The sequence below is a fragment of the Doryrhamphus excisus genome, linkage group LG13, assembly GCF_037039965.1.
Source record: "Doryrhamphus excisus strain RoL-2023G ecotype Guam linkage group LG13, RoL_Dexc_Guam_v1.1, whole genome shotgun sequence".
Taxonomy (NCBI): domain Eukaryota; kingdom Metazoa; phylum Chordata; class Actinopteri; order Syngnathiformes; family Syngnathidae; genus Doryrhamphus; species Doryrhamphus excisus.
Window position 1 is genome coordinate 15,454,769 of NC_136369.1, and position 10,552 is coordinate 15,465,320.

At 40.4% G+C, this 10,552-nt stretch overlaps 1 protein-coding gene across 1 annotated transcript; it reads right to left on the minus strand.

The window, feature by feature from the left end:
- Positions 1-1,938: 1,938 nt before the first annotated feature.
- Positions 1,939-7,126, minus strand: sec11a (SEC11 homolog A, signal peptidase complex subunit). The gene is made up of 6 exons (XM_058089685.2): positions 6,934-7,126; positions 6,451-6,560; positions 5,411-5,560; positions 5,213-5,332; positions 2,367-2,424; positions 1,939-2,289 (listed from the first exon to the last, which is right to left on the minus strand). Exons 1-6 carry the CDS (start codon positions 7,072-7,074, stop codon positions 2,239-2,241), a joined length of 630 nt encoding a protein of 209 aa, XP_057945668.2. The 5' UTR covers positions 7,075-7,126; the 3' UTR covers positions 1,939-2,238.
- Positions 7,127-10,552: the final 3,426 nt, after the last annotated feature.

Consider the following 10,552-nt stretch of genomic DNA (forward strand, 5'->3'; position numbering starts at 1 on the left):
CACCACAAGAAACCACAGTAAGTGATGTTAAAAATATTAAAATTGATTAGAATTCATGTCCATAAACAGGCACCACTCATCCTGTGTATTTGTCCAGTTGCAAGCTGACATTTGGCCAGTTGCAACACGCTGCTCTTCATTACCACGCTCCTCTGGGGACATGACAAACCCGCTATAGCGCCTCCAAGTTGCAGAGACAGACACTGCTGATAAACTCGCATGTTTTGGTGCTTCAGCGCCGTTCCTTGCTCTTTTCCATAACCTTTGCCATTCACACACACACACACATACGCTGCTGAATGTCAGTGTGATTAAAAGACCGTCGGAAGCATCAGGTTATCATTAGCGACAAGTTCGCAGTTAAGATGAACTGCTTATTTTTGGGCTTCATTTAGCTGTTTAAATGCGATTCGCTCAGGGGAACGTTTTGACAGATACAGCAGGTGTAAAGGTCACTCGGCCCCGGGTTTTTTTTTTTGGTGTTATTACCCGCGGGGACCATAAACAAAAAAGAAAACTAACAGAGGACCACTGCTAATCACTTTCCATCAAAGTTCAAGTGCCTCAAATCATGTCAAGTGGCTGTCATGTATCGCATTTCCATGACTGTCTCCATGTAGTGGATACACATTACTGTGTGATTGCTGTCGAGCTAAAAATGTACGTTTACCCTAAGATGAGCAAAATGACCATCAGACTTAGAATGGACCACAATAACACCCTCTGCAGAATCTGTCACACTCTACTGACCTCATAAGATTATGTACGCTTGGGTGCCGTTACTGTAACTAACATTGCAGTTTTTTTTTAAATCAACTTTAAGTGTATTCAATTGCAGTGAATAATTTTCTTGAGAACAAGAAATCATTGTAGAACTTAATGAAACATTGTCTTCTTACAAGGATGATTCTTACTAGTTCTTATCTCACCAGGTGCTTGTCTCTGCTGCCCTTCCATATAGTGTTTTTTTTTTTATACCAGCAGACCATCAGGATTTTACAACAAAGTATCTCAGCAAGTCTCTGAACAGGGTACCATTGGCCAGTACTGTTAAATAGTGGAAACTCTGGTTTTCTAATGCCTCCTTTCTGGTAGACTGGTTTTAAGTAATTGCACAATATTGCACATCATTTTATTTTACTCATATTGACTCTTAGCAGTCTTAATAAAAAGATGTGGATGGAATACTCCCAAACAATAGTCAACCATCTTAGATCAAACCCCCAATACCAAAATTTCACCGTGTTTATTTGTTACTATCACTCACTATCCAATAAGGCTCATTCAAGTACACATCATTGTGTTAAAGACACTGCCAAGTCCAACTGAGTTCATATATATCTATTACAAAATGTTCTGTGATACCAAAAGTGCCTGTTTTTTTTTTTTTTATTATATAAGAATGAAAAATATCACCCCATGGGGCCAAACAAGTTGCAAGTCCCACCGCTTTGATACAGAAAGCAAAAACAATTGGATGGTAACAATTGATTGGTAATCATTACTTATATGCATGTCACATTGTTTTCTACATGTAAAACTATGGTTTTGAATAATTAGTTTTCATTAAAACCGTGTGTTGACAGTTTTCAATTGGACTGTGTGGATTCCTACGGGAAATACGATCATACAATTCGTTTTTTGCTGAGCCTTTGGAAGGGATTACAGTCGTAAAATTGAGGTAAATTTGGACACCCACACACTTTACCGAACATAGCGGTGATGAAACACAAAAAGTTATGTCCCGTTACAAACACGGGCATCAAGAAACACTGAAAATACTAGAAATATGATTTGACAATCATTTGGGTCCAAAAAAAAATGTATAAAACTCCCACCACATGAAACTCTACAGAAACTGTCAGCAACAATGCCATACAGTAATAGATGAGTCCCAAGGCTTTTGATAAAATGCAAGACATTAAATAATCCATAATGGATGGTAACCAGATGCCATATTTAATAATGTTCATAGTCATCATAAAATACTTTTTCAAAGACAAAGACTGAACAAAAAAAGAAACAGGGCTTACATCCACTTTTAAGTATGCCGTTTATGAAGACACTTTCAAATAACAGCCTCGTTCCCTCACAAAAATATTTGTAAAGCTTACGCCCCCTAATCATCCCATTTTTACGAAATGTTCTAAAAAAAAAAAAAGAAAAACGATAAGCTGGCTGAGCTGGACAGAACTTGCGTGTGAATTCATTGAGGTTTCCTGGACGTTGTTTTCATCGTCACTCCCGGTGGACCAACACAAAAAGACCCAGAACGAAGAGAACGGCGTACTGCAGAGGGACAATGCACACAATTAAGAAGGTGACGCAGCCGACACATTGATGGCAATAAGCGCAAACAAACCTACTTTGAACTTGGGGTAATCGTTCATGAGAATGGTGACGATTCCGATGTATGGCACAAAACTGGAGAGAAAAAAACATTTAGGATAGGGGTCCACCTTGCGTCAGTGATAGTGTACACTTGAAACAACGGTCCGAGTCCTTGAGAAGTGAATATGGGTTAGTCTCCTGACCGCGGTGGCATAGAGGGCGCCATCACTTCAAGTACAGTGATTTATTTGCAGCTATAACCAAGTAAAAGGGAAACTGTGTTGATTTTCCCGAAGTATTCCGGGAATATGGGGGTATCCAATGAGGGTTGGACTCCGCCAGTGTGGCTTGTTTAGGGCACATCCAAAGACCCAGGAAGACCCAGGACATTTTTGGACTCATTTTTCTTCTTCTATTGACTGATTATCTTTCTCAAAACATTTTCTTTTTATTCCCATTATGATTCTATGGAAGGTGACATGTGTTACTGCAGCCAGAACTAACAATGTTTAAAAAAAGAAAATGCATATTTGATTCGCCGCCCGGCTATTTGAGGTGCACGGATTTATGCTATTTTTAGTGACATGCTGACACTTCATTTTATTATGCAAATTGCTAACTTTCAATGTTGCTTCCTTGGGTACCCCTTTCAGGAGATTGACCCATATGTGAAGTAAAGGAAATGTCAAGTGTTGGCCTTGATTTGCCTCTCGCCCACGTAGGTGTTCCACCACAATTCAACCTTCTTCAATATAATTTAACAATCAAAAAAAATAATAGAGGCATAGGCCCCTAATCTAGTCAAGTGCTCAAATCACCTTGAAGTGTTCGCCTCAAAGGAAATGTCAAGAAGGACCTCGAAAGTCGGTGTACCTTGTAGTCGGATCATTTCATGCGTGATGTCAGCGTATTATTGTGACGTATAAAATACCTGACTGCAAACAGCAGGATGACCATTCCCGCAGGCATCTCTAACAGCTATGTTATCATATTGACAAATATAAGACAACCACTTTTATTACTCTCCAAGAAAGTTGGAGGAAAAAAAATCAGATTTTATCCATATACGTGAAATGGCTGACTGCAATACAACAATCATATTTATTAACCACTGGACAATTATTAAATGACCCTGCTTCATTGATCACCATTATATTAACAACTGCAAGATTTTCCAGAGAAGTCAGCTTATATAAATGTCTCAACCACTTTTCAGGCTTCTCTTATCATTTGACATCAGACGTTGCTCAAATGGCCATATTAGTTGATGAGCCATTGACCTCCACTCATGAGTCTGTGGCGTTGATGTCTATGAAGGACACCACAACAGCGGAAGACATTTATGCACACATATCAATGATAAACACTAGCACAAATATTTAAGAAGAAATTAAAAAAAAAAAAACATGTCACGATACTGCAATATAAATATTTCTCTGTAAATTGATCCATGTGATGCATTACATTTTTAGCCTGATGCATGTTCAAATAAATTTAAAAACATACAGTACCTTAACTTCTTAGCACTAAAACAAAGATTTGTTATTTATAGATAATTATGCTATGATCGTAAATCTCTTGTCCCGACAAGATCTGGGAAACAGTCACCGTTAAAACTGCCTGACTAGAATAAGAACCACCGTATTTCCTCAAGTAGTGGTCTTCCCTCTAATCGACTCAGTATGCCAATTAGTGACCACGTCATGCGTCATTCCACTTGCAACAAATAGGCACTTGCCTTAAACAGACGCTTCTGAGTAAAAAGTAACTCAGTTCATAAACGTTATTGCACACATACACACACATGTAGAGTGAAACCCTGGTTGGTGCCGTTTAACTCCTTCCAGAAAGTTAGACTCTGAACAACCTATTAATTTCCCCATAGAAAATGTACTGTTCCAGAAAGCCAAAAATGCTAAAAAATAATATATATTTTTTTGGTTTTGCAATTATAGTAGAAATGGTAAAATAAGCCCGAAGCCGGTGTCAGACTTCCTGAATCACACTGCTTTGAAGGTTGGTCATACGTCACAGCGTGTACTGCCGGTTCGTGGCTTGGTGGCGGTCATTGCTTTGAAGGATTATCCTGGCACTATCTTGTGTATATAATCACCAAGCTATTGAACAATGTTGGATTGAAATGAGAGCATTGGTGAGTGTGTTTCTAATGGCGACTTGTGTTTAACTCCTTTTAGTGACATAGATTGCTTTCACTTCACTCTTCCACCAGGTGTCACTAATGTTGCTTTTCACTTAAGCAACAACTCTCCAAATTTGGTCCGCCATATTCTAAACTCATTCATTCATTTTCTACCGCTTTTCCTCACGAGGGTCGCGGGGGGTGCTGGAGCCTATCCCAGCTGTCTTCGGTCAAGAGGCAGGGTACACCCTGGACTGGTCGCCAGCCAATCACAGGGCACATATAGACAAACAACCATTCACACTTGCATTCATACCTATGGACAATTTGGAGTCGCCGATTAACCTAGCATGTTTTTGGAATGTTTTTTTTGGAATGTGGGAGGAAACCGGAGTACCCCGAGAAAACCCACGCATGCACGGGGAGAACATGCAAACTCCACACAGAGAGACTGTGAGGCCTGCGCTCTAACCACACGTTGACCAACGCTATCTGAGGTTCCACTGTATGTTATGTGAAGACAGCGTCTTTAATGCCGATTTGCAGAAGCTGGTTGACTTCCCCTTTCAGTTAAGATCCCCTGCCACTGTGTTTGAAAATAATTGATCACTTTCTGCCCAAGGTTTTTCATTATCAATGTCAACATCATCTTTGCCCGCTAAGCTGTCTTCTTCTGTAAAAAACAAGAAACTAATGGTTCAAAATATTTGCAAATACATATATTAAATAGTGTATACTTACCCCCGAGCACGTCCCACCACATCCTTTTTCTCCAGCCAGTGTTGTCCCGGCTTGTACAGACCTCGATCATCCACGGCATTATTGTCCCCTTTGGTCAAGAACTTAATGTCGCCATTTTCCCTGGGAAGAAATGACATGCATGATTTTCAGGGTCACAACAATACATTAGATGCATCCTTTAATGTAATTCAGTTATACTTTTCGTGAACTTTAACTACTCTGTGAACTATGGGGATCTCTCTGCCTTCTATCCTGAAGACGACGATCTCTCCAGCTCTGATTGGGTCTTCGACACGGTTGGTCAGGAAGAGGAGGTCTCCTCGGTGGAAAGCTGGTTCCATACTGCCACTGGAATTGACAGGGAAAGCAAAAACTGTTTCAAAGTGTTGTTTGCTAACAGACAAATTCAACAATTCCCTTGTCTTTTCCACATGTATGGGACAGTTATTACTTTTAGCAGTTTCTCTGATTATGTCAACTAGAGTTGCTTAATGCGTGTATAGAGGTGGTTATTTGGGTGTTATTGCATATATTTAAAACTTCAGAAACATGTTTTCTATGCAATACCTTCTAAATTATTAGGTTTATAAATAATGAATCCCACTTTGCGGAAATTCACTTACTTTTGGTCTAGTATGGAACCAATTAACCATGATAAACAAGGGATTACTTTACTTGTTGACTATGGAATAATCTTTATTTGTTGACAACTTTAGTTGCGGGCTGCACGGCGGTCGAGCGGTTAGCGCGCAGACCTCACAGCTAGGATACCAGGGTTCAATTCAACCCTCAGCCATCTCTGTGTGGAGTTTGCATGTTCTCCCCGTGCATGCGTGGGTTTTCTCTGAGTACTCCGGTTTCCTCCCACATTCCAAAAACATGCTAGGTTAATTGGCGACTCCAAATTGTCCATAGGTATGAATGTGAGTGTGAATGGTTGTTTGTCTATATGTGCCCTGTGATTGGCTGGCGACCAGTCCGGGGTGTACCCCGCCACTCGCCCAAAGACAGCTGGGATAGTCTGTGTGTTTCGTATTATTTCCTTGTAGACGAGATATACATAGTTGAAGCAAGCAGTCTGTTTTAAATATCCTTGTATGGCTGGTGAATGCACAGTACCTTCCAGTCAATTGCCTCTTCATAACTTGAAATAACTTCCATTAAATTTTATGACTTTTTCAGTGTATATGTGATACTTTCAAGTATTTCTGATGTTTTCCAAAACTATGAGAACTTACCTGAGTACAACGACAATGGGGCTCTCACTGCCGGTGACAACCATGAGTCCTTTCCAAATCATCAGAGCAGAGGAAACTATCATACCAAAGTTGAGCACCTGGTAATAGAGCTGGCGTGTACATAGATCAAAGAGACTTGTGTCAGTAAAACCCCAAAGCAAATCCTGAATACTGGATAAACTGTTTTAAGTTGGCCATTGTAGGTCCTCTGAACTTCAGTGAATAACGCTGTAGTTAAATAGCTAGCTAGCTGTTGCTCAAACCGGCTTTTCAAGACTACGTTGGCTTGTGTGGTAAAGCATTCATATGCCTAAATGTTGCAAAAATGCAGCTTTGAAGGTGGCTAACAACTACAAAACAGCTCTGACGCGCGTTTAGCTTGGTAAAATTACACACGACGGCTAGTGAACGTTAGCTCTCTTTCCATACATGACAATCAAGACCCGTCACAGAGGAGTAAACCGCAAGGTTTTTTTTACCAACCTGCCGCTTGTTCATCCGACGAACATCGTCGAGAAAATCAAACGATAACATTGTTGCAAATGTATATCTATTTTTTAGTAAAGAAGCACCACCGAATTTATATGAAAACGTGTTTACGTAGCGGGCATATGGATATAGCATCAAGCGGTTAAGACGCGCATCCTCGACTTCCGGGTATGCTCAAGCGGAAGTCCCGCCTACTCGCCCGCGCTGTGTTGAGCTGTCACTTCAGGATACGTGAAAATATTACCATCCGTCGCAATCATTTCATCACCATTTGTCTTGCACTTAAATCGTACTTTTCTCTTTATAAATACTTATTGGTGATTTCTACTGCAAGTACATTAAAAGTGAAAGCATTACTGAAGATCAGCACACTTCTAAAGCTCACAGGTCACAGTATTTATCCTGGGTGTACCTGCATGATTTGTATACAGTTTTTACTTGTGATATAAAGGGTGGTACGTATAATACGGTACTGTTCAATCCGCCCTGCACGGGGCAATCTGTCCTTATTTTGCACTGTGTGTGCCCATTTCCAAATGACAGTCTGCTTATAAGCAGAAGAAAAGGTGAGTCATTCAGTGTGGGAGCAGAGAACTCGGGGACAACAGCCTGGCCTGTTTTGCCATTGTGCATAGGCGACTCCCGATGTGCCCGTTGGGCCCTCCGCCTTCTGGCCTAGATCTCAAGGTGCGATGGATGCACCTACTTTTGTACACGGCAGTAAACAAAGATGAATACATACGTAAGATGCAAGCAGCATCCTGCCATTCTTGTTGGCCGCATCAGGTTTTCAAACCCCCCCAAAAAACGCATTTATTAAAAACAAAAAAATTAAAAAAACTTCACCTTGGTTCCGATTTTCTACAAGAAAAGCTCTGATAAAACATTCCACTGTTCTCAAATATCTTACTTTTTATTTTTCTACACAAAATAAGATGAAAAATAAATAAACAAATCAAGAATAAAGAAAATCAATCAATCAGTAATAAATAAATAAATATAATAATAATAATAAAACATCAAATAATAAAAACTTAAGAAACCACATATAGTTGGTGGGTAGACAAATTATTTTTTTTCAGATTAAAATGAACAAAGCATTATTAGAGCCCTGTAGACATGACAAAACACGACTATAGTCACATTTATACTCTTTTTATGTACAACATATTGCGCAACTGCAGGGTCTTGAGACACATGCTAACTCGCAAACTAGAGAGCTAGCGACCTAAACGGTAGCCTTCAAGTTATTTCCTTTAAACTTAAATAGCCAAAAACTTACCACTTCCACACGGATAGGGAGGATAACTATTTACAGTTATTTAACCTTTAACATGAACATTAATCAAACGTAATATTTTTTTCTGGGTACATGATACATTAAACTTTCATATCAAGGCGGGGGCCGCGTGTTTGAGACCCCTGCTGTAGAGCTTCATTCGTATCTCCGTCTGTGTGTTGGTTTGGGGGAAAGTTCAAAATTCATATTGGGTTAATTAATTATACATTTTTATTCCCAATCCAGGAATGATACAATGATAAGGGCTTTGTGTAGATAATAAGCTTGTATCATAAAGCAAACATTCACGCTGTCTAAACAACATGGCCGTTAATAACAACGAATGGAATACAGCTCAGGATGAATCAAATGAACGTTCACAAGAGAAAAAACAAATGTTGGTCGACACGGGATCGTCACGTTTTCATCCCGCTGTTGACTTGGTGTCATTTCCTGGAGGAAGTACCTTTGACTGACTAGTTGATAACGTTGTTTGGGAGCAAGCTGACCGTCGGCTTTAGATGTTGACCTAGTCTGTCGGCATTATGAGTGACAAATATGTCACACCTGCTCCAGCCATCATTAATAGGTCACGTTTACGTTACTAACGTGACGGTTTTTCATTCGATTCCCACGGTACACTTTATCACCCACTAAACACTACAGTTGTCAATATTGTTAGAATATAATTACAGTAGCGTAGACAGTAAATTGTTTGTGTGGCTGCTGCAAATAATTTGATTTAATTAAAATGTTCACTGCTGTACTGTTAGAGCGCCATGGCAACTACTATGTAGGTTAACAGGTTAAGACAAAGTCATTATTAATGTTAACAAAATACAGAAAGAGTTAAAATAGAAATACAAATCACTATGGACAGAGAAACTCCATCTATTTTCTACGCCGCTTATCCTCACTAGGGTCACGGGTATGCTGGAGCCTATCCCAGGCTGTCTTCGGACGAGAGGCGGGGTACACCCTGGACTGGTCGCCAGCCAATCACAGGGCACATATAGACAAACAACCATTCACACTCACATTCATACCTATGGACAATTTGGAGTCGCCAATTAACCTAGCATGTTTTTGGAATGTGGGAGGAAACCGGAGTACCCGGAGAAAACCCACGCATGCACGGGGAGAACATGCAAACTCCACACAGAGATGACCGAGCGTGGGATTGAACTCTGTGTCCTAGCTGTGGGGGCTGCACGGTGGTTGAGTGGTTAGCGTGCAGACCTGATTTGAGGTCATATCTATAATAAAATAACGGATATGGAAACCTTTATTAACAGTATAGGCAATAATATGTCAACATGTAAACATTCCGAACCATCAGGCCGAGGGTGGAATCGAACTTAGGTCTCCTAGCTGTATGGCCTACTCGCTAACCACTCATCCACTGTGCAACTGTATCAATGGTGATTAAAGAAAATTTTAGTGCAGAACTGTATAAAGGTGCAGAATATTTTTTTCCCCACATTTTGCTAAAATTGCAAGATTTTTTAAAAATCTATTATATTTTTTCATTTGGAGGACATACTAGATGTTAAAGTGTCATGTTAGGATACATCTACAGTGATATTTCATTCATGCATGTATGACTTTAATCAACGCTAATGCCATAGTGTTCACGACATAACCATTTTAAGTTCAGCGTGGTCCGCTTATGGGAATGTGTGACCGAGCGAAATTGTGTATCCAAATGAAACTGCGTTAAACACAATTACGCAGTTGGTTTGTGATGACTTTACACTGCATTAAAATGATACCGCTGCATCTTGTTAAGGACACGTAGTAAACACATGCCCCATGTCTAATCTCGCCATGTCGGAGTTGCTTTGCTGCTCTGCCAACATCCAACAACCGAAGGACTCCAGTGAGCAGTTTGCGAGGTTATAAAATGTGTCTTGTTGCTGTCTAGCTGGAAACATAAATAGAATAAATATAATGGAATGTAGACCAGGGTTCAATTCCACCCTCGGGCATCTCTGTGTGGAGTTTGCATGTTCTCCCCGTGCATGCGTGGGTTTTCTCCGGGTACTCCGGTTTCCTCCCACATTCCAAAAACATGCTAGGTTAATTGGCGACTCCAATTTGTCCATAGGTATGAATGTGAGTGTGAATGGTTGTTTGTCTATATGTGCCCTGTGATTGGCTGGCGACCAGTCCAGGGTGTACCCCGCCTCCTGCCCGAAGACAGGTGGGATAGGCTCCAGCACCCACCGCGACCCTTGTGAGGAAAAGCGGTTCAAAATTAATGAATGAATGAATAAATGGAATGTAGACCAGGGTTCAATTCCACCCTCGGGCATCTCTGTGTGGAGTTTGCAT

Bases quoted from the DNA above. Each gene is read 5' to 3' on its own strand.
- sec11a (XM_058089685.2), bottom strand. From the start codon at position 7,074: ATGCTATATCCATATGCCCGCTACGTAAACACGTTTTCATATAAATTC. The intron at 5,561-6,450 runs GTAAGTTCTCAT...TGTCAATTCCAG, and splicing joins CCCATTGTCGTTGTACTCAG to TGGCAGTATGGAACCAGCTT. The intron at 2,290-2,366 runs GTAGGTTTGTTT...GTCCCTCTGCAG, and splicing joins ACGATTACCCCAAGTTCAAA to TACGCCGTTCTCTTCGTTCT.